Below are 18247 nucleotides of genomic sequence, written 5' to 3'. Positions count from 1 at the left end.
ATGAGAAAAATTACATTTTGGACTTTTACTCATATAAAGACCAGTTCACACTTAGAGTGAATAGTTGGTTCAAAAATACAACTTCACTACATATAATTATTAACAGATACAATTTCCAAATGACCATAAATTAAAGTAGTCTTTCTTTGTAGTTATCTTGTAAATTTTTCCACTTTGGCCAGGAGAGGTCCTTCATCCTCAAACTTCAACACCACAGGGTTTCACAACACACTGTCAGAAGGGTTTGGGTGATCTTATGACCCAGCCAGAGCAGAAATTCTCAAGGAACCCCACAGACAACGATCCCTTAAGAAGATTTTGCCACTCTTTTCTTCCAACAGTAAGTTATTATATTATTATTATTATTTTCTAATTTAAAACAAAATATAACATTATTTAAACCATTTGCAAACATTTTTGCCACATCTTTTAAAAGTTTAATTTATAACAACATCCAATTAAATGAGGAAGTAACATTTCTAATGGCATTCTTGATGAAATTGTTCTCAAATTGCACAATGTAAGAAAGATTTTAGAAATAGATGATATACACAGAGCTGTGCATTTAAAATCAATCAACTGATCTTAATTTTGTCAAATGCATTTCATCTTTATATTAGTCACACCTTAATCCAGTTTGGAATAATCACAATCAAAAATTGTTTCTATAGTGCTTCTTATCTGCCAGGGTATTTCTTTCTTTGTCAAGTTTAATTTAAAGAATTTCAGGGCCGTGCCTTCTGAAGAACTTTAAAATGCTTAGTGTTTGATTTTTTGGTTGTAAATTCCATTTTCTAAATGTGTCAGCAGATTTGCTCATTTTCAATGCCATTTAAGAATGCACCTTTTTTTTAGGTGGCAGAACATTTTTTCCAGTTGATTTCCCATAAACTTGTCCTCTATATAACCCGGGACTATGTTGACCCTTCACAATCATGTGCATCTCCCAGTGATCCTGGGAGGTAAGTGGAAAGATTTAATCTCAATATAAATGAAGCCATATCATATGTTTTAGAACAAAAAATTCAACCAAATCAATCCTTGGTTTATAATTACTAATAGGAACATTTCAATCTCATTTTTCCCAAAAGACCACTGTTTCCAGTTAGCTCATGCTCAAAAAATTCTTGGTCACCCTCCTAACTTCCCATAATTGTTTATTTTTTAAATTGCCCCCCAAAAACAAATGATTTCTTTTGTAATTATCCATCCTACATTATGAGAGTTAGGGACTGTGAATGATCTTAGTTCCTAATTGTCTTGTCCTTTTACAAAATTTGTGATATTTCTAACATGTAAGTTATTAAATTATTGTGTCTAATTAAGCAATTAGGAGTTTTATGCTTGTCTCTCTTCAGAGAGAAATTAATTTTCTAATGATTTTAAGTGAACAGTAATCTTTGATTTGTAGCCTAATAATTTCTTCATTTAAAATACCAGCTTCTATTAAAAACACAATTTTTACTTTATATTATTAGTTAACAGAAACTGCACCACTGGGGTAAAAAAAAAACAGTATGTAATTTTCTGAAAGGGTCAAAGTGTAATCTTTCTCTATTATCTTTCAAATAACTCAGAGGTTAAGTCTATTTAGGTCTTTAGGTCTAGTTAGGTCTTATTTTCAGGAAAAAACAATCTTGGGGAATAATCTCTTCTTGCCATATAACCCAGAAAATTCCAGTCAGCTTTTGTATAAAGAGTGAACCTCCCACCTTGCAAATCTTAGTTGGAATAGATTCAGCACCAGGTACTTTGTTACAGGTCAGGAACCTAATTGGATTCAAAACCTCTTCTTCAATTGGAAATTTGACAAGGGAGGGATTGAGTTCAACCTGAGGTAAATGATGAATGGCTTTAGCATTGATTCAAGATAGTCTGTTGGGAACTCTCCAGGATTATGTCCTTAAACTAATCAATGTGGTTCCATCAGCACAGCATTCTTGAGATACACCATAAGTCTTTGGCCTTTCAGGGCAACATAAAATGCACTTTGGATTGTTATTTTCAGCATAAACTGAATTTCATCTGCCTTTTTACTGAGCCAAGAATCCTGCATCTCTCTAGGCTTTGCTGGTAAATCCTGTGGACTGTCTCATTTTTCATTTAGCAGCTTCTGTATTTCCCCATCATTCTCATCAGCCCATTCTTGATGTTTGCAAGTCTTCTGATCCAGATGAACTAATTTGATACTGTACACCAAATCTGAAAGCTACCCACTCCTTTTCTGCTTCTCTGTTTCCAATTGTGTATCGACTCAACTTTTCCTCCAAGTTAGCAAGAATTGTTCCCACTCAGAGAAGCCCTCTAATCTCTTGACGTTAATTCTCTGTTTGTCATCTTGCCTTGAAGCTTCTGCTTCAGTCAAATGTGAATGTTTAATATGGAGAGGCTAAGTCTATGATCAGTCCCACACGTTGTCTTCATCACTCACATGCTGTCTATTCTCCTGACAATCACATAGTCCATTAGATGTCAATGTTTGCTGCAAGGGTGCATCGAGAAAGTTTTTCTGTGTTTAGGTAAACAGAATACAGTTATGATGAGAAGCTCATGAGATACACAAAACTCCTGTAGTAGGTGATCACTGCTGTTGCTGTTTCCAGCTCCATTCCTCCCAAGGACTCCCCGCCAATGTCTGGTAGACTGTGTCTACTCAAACATTGAAGTCACTGAGAATTATGTGCTTGTCTTCTTCTGGCACACTGATGATAAGGGATCTCCAAGTCTTCATAAAATTTTTCTTTGACCTTATCAGGGTTCATCATGGTGGAAACATAGGCATTGATGATAGTAGTGTGGCATTTTCCTGGAAGTGGCAATTGCATTGTCACAAACCTATCGTTCACTCCTTTTCGTAGGCGTACAAACTTGTTCACTACATTGGTTTTGATTGTAAAATCTACCAACCCTAGTTTCATGTGCTGTCCTTCACTGAAGCCATTCCGGTCCTGTTTTATTCAGGGTTGTTATTTGGATTTGATACCTGCTGAGTCCTCTAGCAACAAAAACTGTTTGTCTTTCAGGTCTATTGGATTTTACATTGTTTATAAGGATACACACATTTCATTACTGATGTTGAGTGGAATCATGTTTACTTGAATTTTTGTACATTTTTTTGTGTTTTGGCCATAGGGTGGGATCTCCACCTGCTGTGGTAATCAGGCCAGGATTGGGTTAGCAGACAATTTGTAGGAAACCTTTCTAGACCCTTCCTCACACCTGGAAGTGAGGATTGCTCAGTCCCTCAGGGAGCTGCCAAATCCCACCGCTGCTTCCAATGTGGAGACGACCCTGTGCTTGTGACTAGGGTTCCCAAGTGGATCCACATCTGTTGCTTGGCCATTTGTCTCTTGGCCACAGAACTTTGGGATAAGTAAAAATGGTAAAATGGTACGAGTGATGGCTTTTAATTTGTGCATAAATCGGACTTAAACGAGGCACAGTTGCTGAAGTCCATGGCCATAATCTCTCTTCCAGAGTCATCACAGTCCAAGGGCAGGACGTCAGGACGATGGACTGTCCTAGATACAGAGGATGATCTTGGCATCTTTTGACATCTAACTAGGCTCTAAACACTCCACAGCATGTGCTTCAGCTGCCTTCGTGGCCTTTCAACGAGTGTGTCATGTGCCCGCTGCACCAGGGGAAGTTTCACATACATGAGGCAGACACCCCTCTAATTCACGGCCGGAGTTCAGCTCCCCTCGGCTGCTCTCCCTCTGGTTTGGCCCGGCTGCCAAAATGGTTTACCAGGGTGGGGCCACTGCGCATGCCCCGGCTTCTCCGAGTGCCAGGTGAGCATGAGCTCAGGTGGGCATCCAGGGAGAAAAGTGGCCCTGAAAGAAGCTTGGCAGCCCTCACGCCACAGGTACTAGATTTTCTTGATCTTGTCCCATTCCCCTATATGGGGCCGGCTGGCGGAAGGAAGAAATGGCGGCAATATAAAATTTTCTTCACTCTTCAGGACTTTCCTCAATTCCTTCTTCAGCATTTCAGTTCTGTCCAACTCTTTGGGACTCCTTTTTGGGGGGGGTTTGTGGCAAAGATACAGTTGGCGGCCCCTCCCGGGGGGATCAGGCGCCTCGGGGGGCGGGCCGGGGCAGGAGCCCCGCCCCCGCCGGAAGCGGAAGGGGGCCTGCGGGTGCGGCGTGACGTCACCCCCACCCGAGAGGGGCCTTCCGAGGGGGGGGCTCCCTGGGGAGGCTCGCGCCGTGACGTCATGCCCGGCCGGGCCGCGGGCCCAGGGCATGCCGGGAAGGCGGAGGGCCGCGGGCGCGGCTTCCCGGAAGGACCCGGCCGTCCGCGCGGCTCCCGGGGCTCGGTGAGTGGGGGAGGGGGCCCGAGGCGGCCAGTGCGCAGGCGCGCCCCGCCTCCGGCCGCGGCCTCTCCCCTGGGCCTCGGTGGCCTCTCCTGGAAGGCGGGGGAGGGGCGGTGCTGAGGTCAGTGGCCTGGAGGAGGAGGGGCGGGGCCGCCCCAGGAGCCCCGAGGCCGGAGGGGGAGGGGCGCCGGGGGCCCCCCGAGTGGATGCCCGGGACCCCAGTTAGCCCCATGGGCTTGGCCGCAGCAGCTCGCCCCCCGGGACTTTCACTTTTATGCACCTGGGGCGGTGGGCGCCGGGCCCGGACTGGAACTCCGCGCCCCCGGACCCCGGGGCCGGCCCTCTGTCCACGGCGCCACCCAGCCGCCCCTTCCTACGTTATCTTCATTGTGATATATGAACCTCTCTAGCGAACCGATCTCTTAATGCAAAACTGCTATTCAAATTTGGCATTAAGGCAACGTGTTCAGAAATCACAAAGATAAGAAAATCCTCATTGATCAAAATTACTCTGTATTGTGTTCTGAATGCCGTCAGTCTAGAAAAGGTAGTAAATGGAGTCTAAGGTAATTCGGAAATGCAATCAAGTGAATTACGGTTATGGGCTTGGTAACAAGTTTTGTTTCAAATCTTTTTTTATCAAAGTATTAACATTTTTAAAATGTCTATATTATGCTTCTAATTTTCTTTTATTGTGATTTTTGGAAAGTTATTATATAAGAAATATTGTCAATTTGGGGGGGAAATTCCTAGAGGCTAATGCAATTGTATCTTTGGGATAGTAGCTCCTCTTTTGAACCAGATGCTGTGAAAGGATGAATTAATCCGTTAGAGAATGTTGTTACAATATTTTTAAACAGTTCTGTATTTAATTAGCTATAATTTTCTTTAAAAAGAATAAAGCTTTGTTTCAAAGTCAATAGACCGTATAAAATCTTCCTCATCTGGGAAGTTTTGGGGTGATTTACCTGATACCTTGGAGCCTCTTTGCATGAGGTTATAAAATCTTATCAACTTGGGCAAGAAGTTGCTAGAAGGAAATATTGAGGTGGTTTTTGAAAATTCTCTAAGTCCACCTCCTATACCATGTATAGCAGTTATAGCTTTGAGCCAACCCAGTCTCAACAGACCCCAGCCTTAATTCAAAATGGGACCCTTTCCTTGGATGCTTGTTATTGTTAAATATTCGAATTAGAAACCAGGACAATGGCTCCAGTCCTAATTATTTGGGGATTCACTTATGAATTCAACAAGCGTTTGTTACCCACTAATTTGTCCCAGACAGTGACCAAGTGCTGAGGGGTACAGAGCTGAAATAGTCCCTGCCCTCAAGGAGCTCACACTTTTCAACACACTTTTCAAATACTGGTATGAAACCAGCAATTCATAGTCCCTCGGAAAGCCTAGGATGATGGCAAATAACTCTAGACATACATACACACATAAGCAGAAATTGGAAAGTAGAGTGGATAGTGTCCTGGACCAGGAGTCAAGAAACCCTGAGTTCCAATCTGGCCTCAACCACTTTCTAGAGTTGTTCTTATTTTACTCTATAAAATGGCGGCAGTGAGACCCACATGGCAGAGTTTGTGACCTCAACAGATGTTTCTTTCTACATTTATATATGTGTCTATATGTATATAGATATATGTGTATACACATTTGTATATAAATCTCAAGAACCAAACAGATGGACCAAGAGCTGCTTCTTGCAGAATAGGGGATTTCAGACAAAACCAGTGGTATCATGAGGCAGCAGCCACGAGGGCTAGAATAAAAGGCGTTGGGGAGAAGGGGAGGAAGCAGCGACAATAGAGGGTAACCTGTGAGGAAGAGTGAGGAGGCCAGTGGCAGTCTGCTGAGAGCACGTTGGGGAGTCAAGGCTAGGGAGGGAAAGTAATGAATGGGGAGGGGGGAGGGTCCAGCTTTGAGGGTGGCAGCTCAGGGAGAACTTGGAAGCCTGGGAGCCACTAGAAGAGGGGGCACCCAGGTGGCAGTGGCATTCCATTGGCAGTGGGTGGGGAGGGACAAAGGGCCTGAAGTCCTAACCCTGAGGCCATCGGAGGAAAACTTCATTCTTGGGACTTTCCAAAGCAGAATGGAGCTCTTGGGAGCACCCCAAACCAGAGCCATTTCTTTGTTTGAAGGGGCACTTCCCACCCCCCAGCCGCTGCCCTTGCTCATGCTTTTTGGTTCTGCCTCTTTACAAGGGATTGACCAGGTCAGTCTTTGTTTCTCTGCTTTCCCTTGGATTCAAGATCTCTCTGCCTTTTGGAAGCCAGCTGTATACATGCATGTCCTGGGGAGGCCTAAGGGAGGACCCCTGCCTGCCTGGCTGCCTTTTCCACTGGGCTTCATCTTTCCTGTCTGACTTCTTGCTGAGGGTCCTCCGGTTTTGACAGGAGGAGGCCTTTCTCCAAGGACCGCTCCTTACCCCTTCTACTTGAATAAGCTCCCCATAGTCCTAGAGAACCATCCCCACAATGGCCTAACCTACATATCTCACTTAGAGCATCAGATGGAGGGAAGGCTCTGAGTCTGGTGTCATTGAGGCTCTGACTGGTCTCATCTGGGGTTCCAAGACCCTTCTGACTTTGGGGTGTGTGTAGGAAGATGGGGAAAGGCAGTGAGGTCAAGGAGAAGGAATTGGACAGGGTGGCCAGTAGTCTTTGTTCTGAGAACTTCCTCTCCTAGCCTGACCCTACCTGTGGCCCTCTGTGTGTTAAGTCTCTTCCCTAAGGTCAGGGCAGGACCTTTGTAACTCCTTTGAAAACTAACCCTCTGTAAATCCTTGTAGGCCAACTTCCTGCCTAGGAAGAGAAGGGAAAGACGTCTCCCCCTCTGCCATCCTTGTTCCTTCCCAGCCCAGCCTGCAGAGGACCAAGACCAGGCCCCAGCAAAGAGCCTGGAGGCAGAAGCAATGGCCCCTGGGATCCAGAGACCCCCACCCCAAGTGAGTTCAGTCCTTGCCCAGGCTTGATCAGCATCAGTCAATGTGACCATTTCCATCAACCCAGAGGCTTGTCTTTGAGGCTGGCCATCTCTTAACTATGGATCATTGTTTTGTTTATTTTTATAAAAATTGATATGAAATAGAATGCAGTAGGGACCATCCAGTCCTGCTCTTCTCTGGAAGTGTGCCTCCCACCCCAATTGCCACCCTCTCTCCGAGGGTTTTTTAGGTCCTCCCTCCTTACAAGTGATCAGCAAGGTTGACCACCTCCCCTCATGCAGATTTTCCCCACTCCTCTGGTTCCGGTGGTCAAGCTCTCCCTATAGCAACTGAAGGTCTAGGTGAAGTCCCTCTACCCTGGAGTCTTGTCTGGACAGCCTGGGAGCAGAGCCCTGAAGGCTTCCCCAGCTCTTGTCCTTGTCTGTGTTGTCCTCAGAGCAGAGATTGTGCTCCTGGGGGTGCGCATGTCTTTCGGTCTCAGCCTTTATTAGCACCCTCTGCCTGGCTCCCTCACACCTTATGTTTCTGTGTTCTAGGGGATACCAACAGACTCCCTTCCTCCCTTGTGTGGGCCTCAGGAAAGCTGCTAATCCCTTGTGGTCTGGTCAAGAGGACATGAGAGACAATGCATAGAAGGATTTGAGAGCAGGATACTGATAGTCTCCTAGAGGAAACAAGATGGGAATGGGGCAAATGCGGGAGGGGGCTGGTAACAGAATGGCCACATACAGATCTAGGCCCAAGCCCAAGTCAACTTTTGAGAAGAATTGAAAATGGAAAATGAGGAAAAGGTCTAGAAAAATGACCCAGTGTTACTGATGGAGCTATTTTGTGCCAGACATTGTGTTGGTTGTGAAGGAAAAAGCGATAAATAATAGAATAATCCCTACTTTCATGAGCTTCCATTCTAATAGAGGAGATGAATACCCACAAAAATTGAGTATTTTCAGGGGAGTGAAGAGGGAGGTCAGTTTGTAAGAGGTTGAGAAATGAGTGCAAGAGATGAGTAGAGAGTTCAGACAGATTTTTTTCAAGGAGTTTGGCAAAAATAAAAAGATGAGGTAGAATGATAGCTAAGTGGGCAGGGGTATTTAGCGAAGGTTTTCTTAAGAATGGGGGAGACAAATATGTTTGAAGTCAATAGGAAAGGACCAGTTGAGAAAGGTCAACAATTTGACTTGAGATGTGGTTTGGGGGAAGCTAGGGATGACTGACAATGCTGACTGTTGGGCAAGACAGCAGTGAGATAGCCTGACTTTTAAAGGAAAATGAAAAAGCGGCGTACTCAGATGAGAGTGTTTGGCTACTCAGGAGTAAGCAAGAATTTATTATGTGCCTGATGTTTGCCCAGCACTGTGCCAGGGTCTAGAGATTCAAGTACAAATAAAGAAAGCTGGTTCCTGCCCTGCAGGAGCTTATACTTTCAAGAGAGATGATAACACCTAAAAGGAAAGTGGGGTAGAAGATCCCAGATACTGGATCATGGAGAAGTTGGTCATGCAGTCAAGTGAGAAATGGTGAGATCCTTGAACTGGGCCCTCTTCTTCAGTGGAGATTTGTAATCAGAGACAGAGAGGATGGTGATGAGATTTAGTACCAAGGTTGGTGAGATATCACAAGATGGGGAGGCTATCCTAGGAATGAACTTTCTAGGCCAGGGTGGAGAAGACTTATGGAGATGTCCAAAGGTAATGGAGCCAGGTGAGAGTTCATGATCTCACCTCAAAGGTGGTAAAGAATGAATGTGGAAGAATGGAGAAGACAAGAGTGGTTTGTTGGGAACAAGTTAGATTCAATTATAGAGTAATTATCATTCAATAAAAGGATGGTCTTCCTACAGTGATTGTTGACTCTGAATAAATACAATGAAATAAGAATTGTGACCTCAGTGAAAAGGAATGTTTTGTAAATTCTTGGGAATCTCTGGAAGTGTGAAGAGGCTCATTAGTCAGTGCTCAGAAGTTCAATATAGAAATAAAGGAAGCTAAAAATGAAATCTAGATTACAAAGAGAACATAAAGGAGATGTTTTAAATAAGAAATCAAAATGGTGAAAAAACAAAAGATATTTATCCAAAGAAAATAGCTCCAAAATAATAGAACCTGTTAGAAGTAAGAGAAAAGAAGAGAAAACCTGTGGCTCATTCCCTTAATTCTTGGTTCCCAAAGTTCTAGAGTTCTATGGGTATATTTAGATAATTTATTCTTGATAAATGTCCTGTCAGTGCCTTATGAATTAGTTCATTCTCTAACTATTTAAGGAGATACATTTTTAATAAATGGACAAATTCTCCTTTATTTATCATAATATTACCATATATATATAATATTGAATGAATATGTTCACTTAATAAGTGAAATAAATCATAAAGCAAAGACAGATGTTTTGGCTGTGACACATCATACCCACAACCATCCTAAACCGTCATTATAGTTATAGATCACTCTACTTTGGCTGGAAACATAATCTCATACCACACAATTCAGTATAGTTATAAAAGCTGAAGTGGCTAGGTGGCACAGTAGATAGAGCACTGGCCCTGAAATCAGGAGGACCTGAGTTCAAATCCAGCCTCAGACACTTAATAATTACCTAGCTGAGTGATCTTGGGCAAATCACTTAACTGCATTGCCTTGCTAAAACCTTAAAAAAAAAAACCCAGATTATGAGTGCTATCTCTCAAGAATCATCGTCATGTTTTCATATGGCTAAAACTTTATTTTTAGCCTTTTAAGAAATTAAACAGATAAATTTTTCTTTATCTTTTCTTTGATGATGACTGGTAATGTCCTTTCCCCAGAATATACAGTACTTGTTAGCTTCTCACAAACTGTTTTTTGTAAAAGAAAGATTTTCTTTATTTTGAGTTTTACAATTTTCCCCCATTCTTGCTTCTCTCCCCCACCCCCCACGGAAGGCAGTCTGTTTGTCTTTACATTGTTTCCATTGTTTCCATCTCAGTTGAATGTGATGACAGAGAAATCATATCCTTAAGGAAGAAAAATAAAGTATAAGAGATAACAAAATTACAAAATAAGATAACCATTTTTTTCCCTAAATTAAAAGTAATAGTCCTTGGTCTTTGTTCAAACTTCACAATTCTTTCTCTGGATACAGATGGCATTCTCCATTGGGGATAGCCCCAAATTGTCCCTGATTATTGTATTTATGGAATGAGCAATTCCATTAAGGTTGATTATCACCCCTATGTTGCTGTTAGAGTGTACAGTATTCTTCTGGTTCTGCTCATCTCACTCAGCATCAGTTCATGCAGATCTTTCCAGGCTTCCCTGAATTCCCATCCCTCCCGGTTTCTAATAGAACAATAGTGTTCCATGACATACATATACCACAGTTTGCTAAGCCATTCCCCAAATGATTGACATTCACTTAATATCCAGTTCTTTGCCACTACAAACAGGGCTGTTATGAATATTTTTGTACAAGTGATGTTTTTATTCTTTTTCATAATGTCTTCATGGTATAGACCCAGTAGTCTCACAGATTTTTATACAATTTTCTTAATCTATCACTTATGACATTTATGGAGAGAAGGAGTTTCCCACCACCTTCTCTCTTTCTCCTTCACAGATTCTCATACCTCTCTGGTAGAGCATAAGCCTTTTCCCTAATTTTATGGGGAGGACATTAACTATTAAGATAGTTCTCCTGAGGCAGCTAGGTGGCACAGTGGATAGAGCACCAGCCCTGGAGTTAGGAGGACCTGAGTTCAAATCTGGTCTCAGATACTTAATAATTACCTAGCTGTGTGACCTTGGGTAAGTCACTTAATCCCATTCCCTTACAAAAAAAAAAAGGTCATTCCTCAGCTTTTATTAATCCAATTTGATTCTCACTTCAAATGTGAAATGCTGTTTTCAACATTCCATTGGGCTCTTATTGACTATAATTACAAGTGTTGGGGTTTTTTGGTTTTGTTTTGTTTGCAAGGCAATGGAGTTAAGTGAATTACCCAAGGTCACACGGCTAAGTAAGTATTAAGTGTCTGAGGTTGGATTTGAACTCAGATGCTCCTGATTCCAAGGCCGGTGCTCTGTCCACTGTGCCACCTAGTGCCCCACACAAGGGTTGGTTTTGACACTCATCAAGGTGATAGAAGTTTTGGACAAATCCCTTTTGTGCTTCAGTTTTAACTTCTCTAAGTTATTGAGGGTTGGGACTAGATGAATCCTATGATCTCTCTTACTTCTAAGTCATGTGACCTTTTCTGGTTTAGGAGTTGGTGACATTCAAGGATGTAGCTGTGGACTTCACTGAGGAGGAGTGGGGTCTCTTAGACCATTCTCAGAAAGAGCTGTACAAGGAAGTCATGCTGGAGAATGTCCAGAGCTTTCTCTTCCTGGGTAAGAGTCATGTCCTCTGGTAACTCTGAATTTTGCTTCAAAGAAATGTTCATTCTCTCCCTAGTGTGTAGGATTTGAGCCTTTAATTAATTTATTTTTAATTTTTAAAAATTGAGCCTTTATTAATTACTCAAAAGGCAAAAGTGCCAGTCTCCCTACAGGGTCCTTCTGCTGCTTGGTTTTCCTATAAAAGATCTTTGAGTGTTGTGATGGAATATTCAGACTTTCTTTTGGTGCTCCCGAAATTGCTTCTTTTCTTTTAAGTAACTTCAAGTCAAAATTCAAACCAACGTTACCGAATCTCAGACATGGAGTTAATCTACAAGGTTAGCTGATTGATCTTCTCTATTGGACATATTTTTGTCTACCAAATCTCAGAAAATAGTTCATGCAGCTTGCAGATGGGCAGCGAAAGGGGGAACCCTCTACGTGCCAAGGCTGCCCTTTGCTCTTTGGGGTGGATCTAGTCTTTAAAACTGTCTGTTTGGGGCAGCTAGGTGGCACAGTGGATAAAGCACTGGCCTTGGAGTCAGGAGTACCTCTGTTCAAATCCAGTCTCAGACACTTAATAATTACCTAGCTGTGTGGCCTTGGGCAAGCTACTTAACCCCATTAGCCTTGCAAAAACCTAAAAAACAAAAAACAAACAAAAAAAAAACCCTGTTTAACCAACATTCATTGGTAGCCCCTTATTCCTAATCCTAGAGGTCATAGCAAATTTATCCTTATTCTTCCTTCTGTGTTCCCTCAAATTCCAACCCAGATGGTGGGAAAGGAAGGGAAAGGAATAAGTATTTAAATAGATTTCTTTTCATTGTCCCAAAGTGGGCAAAATGCTTGATAATTGTTTTCATTTGATGCTCACAACTGCCCTGTGAAGTTGGTACTGTTCTTACCCCATTTCATAGTTGATGGATCTGAGACAAGCAGAGGCTACCATGTGTCTGAGGTTAATTTGGACTCTTCCTTCTGACTCCAGGTTCGGGTTCTTACCACTGGACTAAGAGCTACCTCTAATGTCTAGATACAAAAAGCTATAGAATGGACCCATCCTATGTGAATACAGATGGAATATTCTGATTCCAAGTGAGCCTTGTGATCTCTGCCCCTTCCAAAGATCCCAACCCTTAATACAATGGGAATCATCCTATGATCTTTGCTTGCATATCCCCTTTCCCTAAAAAGAACTAAAGTGTGTGTGTTTTTCTTTCTCCTCAACCCTTCCTTATTCCATATTCCCATGATTTCCAGTTCTTGGAGAAGATTCCATGTCTCCTTTGAAGCAAGGGGAAGCATCAGGGATGCTAAAGCAGAAAGACCCAAGAAACTTCTGTCCAGGTGAGCGAGATGAAAGCAGGGTTGGAGTTCAGAGGTAGAGTGTCTTAGTCAAGAATCAAAGAGGAGGCCTTGTACCACTGTGGAGGGGAGAGTAAGGTGAAAGAAGACTGGGAAAGTAGGAGAGGACCAGGTGAGAAAGGACTTTAAGAGTCAAGTAGAAAATTCTATATTTGCTCCTAGGGATAGGGAGTCAAAGGAGTTTATGGAATAGGCAGGAAAGATGAATTTGATAACTTGGTGGAGGACTGAGTGGACTAGAAAGAGACTTGAGGAAGCAAGACCAACCAACAGACTTTTAAAATACTCCAGGTGTGAGATGACTAGAACCTGATCCAAGAAAGTGGCAGGACACCAGGCATTGTATGGGAAAGATGTTAAAAAAAAAAGAATCACTAGGGGCGGCTAGGTGGTGTAGTGGATAAAGCACCGGCCTTGGAGTCAGGAGTACCTGGGTTCAAATCTGGTCTCAGACACTTAATAATTACCTAGCTGTGTGGCCTTGGGCAAGCCACTTAACCCTATTTGCCTTGCAAAAACCTAAAAAAAAAAAGAATTAGGGGGCAACTAGATGGTGCCATGGATAGAGCACTGACCCTGGGATCAGGATGATTTGAGTTCAAATTTGACCTCAGAAACTTATTAATGACCTAGCTGTGTGACCTTGGCCAAGTCACTTTACCCCACTGCCTTGCAAAAACCAAAGGAGGAGGAGGAGGAGGATCAGCAGGACCTTTCCACAGTGTTTTTGCATCTTTGGTTTTTGCAAGGCAGTGGGGTAAAGTGACTTGATATCACTGCATACAAACCCATTATGCCTCAGACATACACATGCCTATTGTCCTAGGGGAAAAATATCTTGGTCACAAAACTAAGCCATTCTTTATTATATAAGGTGCTAATAAGGAAATTTGGACATCATTTTGTTTCATGAACCACTAAATGGACTGTGGTGCTAGAGGAACAATAGTGAATCATACTGTTCACTTCCTGACAGAAAGATAATAGATTCATGATACAGTAGGAGACATTATATATGATAATATGTGATATATGATAATTACATGAATATATATATATATATATATATATATAATTCTGTAGGAAATGCCATAGTATCTTTGATTTGAAGGGAAAAGAAGAAAAGTTGAATATAAAACTGAAAGTGATTATGACAGTTAAAAAGAGTAAATCTATTTCTCAACTTAGCATATAGAATTTGCCAAGAATGACCAAATGATAGTGTATCTAAACTGGTCAATACAGAATAGCAGAAAGATGACCTGAGACAGACAAATTACAACTAAAAAGAACAAGATTTGAGGAAAATACAGAAATTTTAATGGAGAAAATACTGTGAGAAAATACTGCTCAGTTGCATAGTATAAATTTTAGTCTCAGCTGCAGGGAGAGTGGTCAGGTAACTTAGTCATTATGAGCTCGTAGCCTGAATTATGAAGGATAATGAGAATGCTGGGCTTGTCTTTGTCATGGTCTGTTGTGAGGATCCAATATTATTATTTGTGAAGCTCTTTCTAAAATTAACCATCTAGGGGAAGCTAGGTGGTGCAGCTTGGTGGATAGAGCATTGGCCCTGGTGTCAGGAGGACCTGGGTTCAAATTTGGTCTCAGACACATAATACTTACCTAGCTGTGTGACCTTGGGCAAGTCACTTAACCCTAACGCCTTGCAAAAAAATATAAAAAAATAAAATTAACCATCTGGGAATGGGACCAAATGGCATTTCCAAAGATTAATTCTACCTTTTTAAGTTTGAAAACTCTTCTTTTTGCCTGGGGAAATAGAATGTAGATCAGTTCATTTTCTGCCACCATGGGAAAGAACATTTGTTTATGTGTATCTTTCATTGGATGCTAGTGTTTGTTTTCTTCAGATGCAGAGACCAGGTTTGAAGTGAATGAGACAGCTACAAAGCTGAGAATTTTGGGAGAAGAATCTGGTCAGCAAAGATACCTAAGTGATGGTCCACGTTACTTCAATTTGAGAGAAATCTGTGACTTTAATATCAAGATAGATAAAAATTCAAAGAATCACTGTGAAGTTGATGAAATTAGAAAGAGAACGAGACAATTTTCAGTCCTAAATCACTGTAAGCAAATGACCTCAGGGAATGACTATTTTCAGGATAGCGAATATAGCAAATGCATTCCTGAACAAGTAGAACTTTTTCAACCTCATGAAAAACCTTATGAAAGGCAAATTTATCAAAGTAATCAACAAGAAATGGCCATTAGATTGTTTTCAGGTGTCATTAGACATCAAAAAAATGCTGGAAAAATGCTTTATGTAAGTAATAAAGACAGAAAGACCTTCAAGCAGAACTTTAAACTTATTACTCATCAAAAAAATTGTATCATAAAGGAGCCTGCTGAAGATAATGAATGTGAAGCAACCTTATCCCATCACTCATCTCTTCCTTACCATTCTAGATTTCATACTGGAATAAAAAGACATACATGTAATCAGTGTGGGAGGACCTTTGGTTTGATCTCAGATCTTATTAAACACCAGTTGATTCATACTGGAAAGAAGTTGTATAAATGTAATGAATGTAGGAAAGATTTCTGCTACAAATCACTCCTCATTGGCCATCAGAGAATCCACACTGAAGAGAAACCTTTTGAATGTAATCGCTGTGGAAAAACTTTCACAGAAAAGTCCATTTTGGCTAGACATCAGAGAATCCACATCAGAGAGAAAACTTATGAATGTAATCCATGTGGAAAAACTTCAAATACAGCTTCAGATAGTACTGTACATCAGAGAAGAAAAGGGAAGAAAACTTATAATTGTGACCAATATGAAAAGGCTTTCACAAAGAGTTCCAATCTCACTGTACATCAGAGAATCCAGGTAAGAGAGAAAGCTTATGAATGTAATCAATGTGGAAAGACTTTCCGAAAGAAGTGCCATCTTGCTGCCCATCAGAGAATCCACACTGGAGAGAAACCTTTTGAATGTAATCAATGTGGAAAGACTTTCAAACAAAGCTCCAATCTCACTGTACATCAGAGAATCCATACTGGCGAGAAACCTTTTGAATGTAATAAATGTGGAAAGACTTTCCGAACAAACTCCCATCTTGCTGCCCATCAGAGAATCCACACTGGAGAGAAACCTTATGAATGTAATCAATGTGAAAAGGCTTTCAGAAAAAGCTTCAGTCTTGCTGCCCATCAGAGAATCCACACTGGAGAGAAGCCTTTTGAATGTAATCAATGTGGAAAGGCTTTTACACAGAGGGCCAATTTTGCTACACATCAGAGAATTCACTCTGGAGAAAAACCTTATGAATGTAATCAGTGTGGAAAGTCTTTCACATTGAGGGGCAATCTTGCTGCACATCAAAAAATCCACACTGGAGAGAAACCTTTTGAATGTAATCAATGTGGGAAGACTTTCAAATACAGCCCAAGTCTTGCTAGACATCAAAGAATTCACACTGGAGAGAAACCTTTTGAATGTAATCAATGTGGAAAGACTTTCAGATACAGCTCCAGTCTTGCTAAGCATCAGAGAATTCACACTGGAGAGAAACTTTATGAGTGTGAGCAGTGTGGAAAAGTTTTCACAAAGAGCTCCAGTCTTGCCAGACACCAAAGAATCCACACTGTAAAGAAACATTTTGAATATAATCACTGTGGAAAGGCTTTCATTCAGAGAGCCAGTTTAGCCAAACCTGAGAGAAACCACACTGAAGAGGAACCTTATGTATGTAATCAATGTGGAAACTTCAGATACAGTTCAAGTCTTACAGATCATGAGAAAATTCACAATGTGGAGAAATTTTATGAATGTAATCAATGTAAAAAAACCTTCACACAAAACTCCCATCTTGCTGCACATAAAAATAACCACATTGAGGAGAAACCTTATGAATGTAATCATTGTGGAAAGACTTTCCAAAAGAACTCCCAACTTGCTGCCCATCAGAGTATCCACACTGGAGAGAAGCCTTATGAATGCGAACAATGTGGGAAGGCTTTCACAAAGAGTTTCTATCTTGCTGTACATCAACGAATCCACACTGGAGAGAAACCTTTTCAATGTAATCAGTGTGGAAAGGCTTTTACCCAAAGGGCCAATTTTGCCACACATCAGAGAATCCACACTGGAGAGAAACCTTATGTATGTAATCAGTGTGGAAAGGCTTTTTCAGTGAAGGGCAACCTTGTTGCACATCAGAGAATCCACTCAGCAGCGAAACCTTTTGAATGTAATCAATGTGGAAAGACATTCAAATATAACTCCAGTCTTGCTAGACATCAAAAAATCCACACTGGAGAGAAACCTTTTGAATGCAATCAGTGTGGAAAGGCTTTCACACATAGGACCAACTTTGCTAAAGTGGAGAGAGTCCATGATGGCAAGCAACCTTGTGAATTATGACATTTAGGAAGTTTGAGGAACTTTAGAATGCCAATGATCCTCATGGTGTTGGGCTTACAGTTTTATGTGCCCTTGGAAGAGTGGGTATTCCAGAAGGTGACAATCAACTCTGACTTGTCAACAAGTAATGAGAGAGAATGAATATTGTTAGTGAGAGTCTGAAAAAAATGTAACTTTGTCATTTTCTTCTAAATTGCTCAGTCTTGGACAATCTAATTAAAGAATTTATCCTCACCCAAACATTTTTAGAGCACCTTGAACTTCCTCACCTTGGAATAAATTTCTTGTAAGGTTGGTGGAATTCAGCCTCAGACATTTAATAATTACCTAGCTGTGTGACCTTAGGTAAGTTACTTAACCCTGTTGCCTTAAAGAAAAATTTTTAAAAGAGGATATTGGAAAAGGGGGAACTTTGGATCTCCTCAAATCAATGCTTTTTGGAAATACTATCAGTGTTGAAAGGATTTCACAGTGAAGGACAATCCTGTAGCACTCAGAGAATCTCCATGGCAAAGAAACCTTTTGAATGTAATCAATGGGGAAAGGGTTTCAGATACATCCCCTGATTTGATAGATATTAATGAACCCACACTGGAGAGAACCTTCTGAATGTAATCAATATGGAAAGGCTTTCCCAAAGAGCTTCAGGCTTCTTGCACATCAGAGAATACATAGTAGAGGGAAACCTAATGAATGTCTTATATATGACAGAGCTTTTAGTTATTACTCCTCTTAGCCTATTTAACTTGGGAAAATTCACAGTGGAGGAGAATCTTGGGAAAATAATTATTGTGCTTAAGCCATCACCTCATTTCTCATCAGAAAATTCATATCATAGAAATACTATCATTGTTATGAGTGAGGAA

General features: G+C 41.3%; 1 protein-coding gene across 5 annotated transcripts; it reads left to right on the top strand.

The window, feature by feature from the left end:
- Positions 1-245: 245 nt before the first annotated feature.
- LOC141510918 (uncharacterized) lies at positions 246-17953 on the top strand. 5 transcript variants are annotated; one of them, XM_074220314.1, is made up of 5 exons: positions 246-340; positions 7116-7271; positions 11509-11635; positions 12887-12973; positions 14866-17953. In XM_074220314.1, the coding sequence occupies exons 1-5, from the start codon at positions 257-259 to the stop codon at positions 17379-17381; spliced, it is 2970 nt and encodes a 989-aa protein (XP_074076415.1). In that variant the 5' UTR covers positions 246-256; the 3' UTR covers positions 17382-17953. The 5 variants fall into 5 exon arrangements, with proteins under 5 accessions (XP_074076415.1, XP_074076428.1, XP_074076413.1 ...); XM_074220312.1 differs by lacking the exon at positions 246-340 and adding an exon at positions 4150-4321; XM_074220319.1 differs by lacking the exon at positions 246-340 and adding an exon at positions 4493-4884.
- The last annotated feature ends 294 nt before the right edge of the window (positions 17954-18247 follow it).

This window comes from Macrotis lagotis, chromosome 1, assembly GCF_037893015.1.
Source record: "Macrotis lagotis isolate mMagLag1 chromosome 1, bilby.v1.9.chrom.fasta, whole genome shotgun sequence".
Taxonomy (NCBI): domain Eukaryota; kingdom Metazoa; phylum Chordata; class Mammalia; order Peramelemorphia; family Peramelidae; genus Macrotis; species Macrotis lagotis.
Note: the sequence above shows the minus strand (reverse complement) of the source record. Positions and strands in the feature narration are given on the sequence as shown.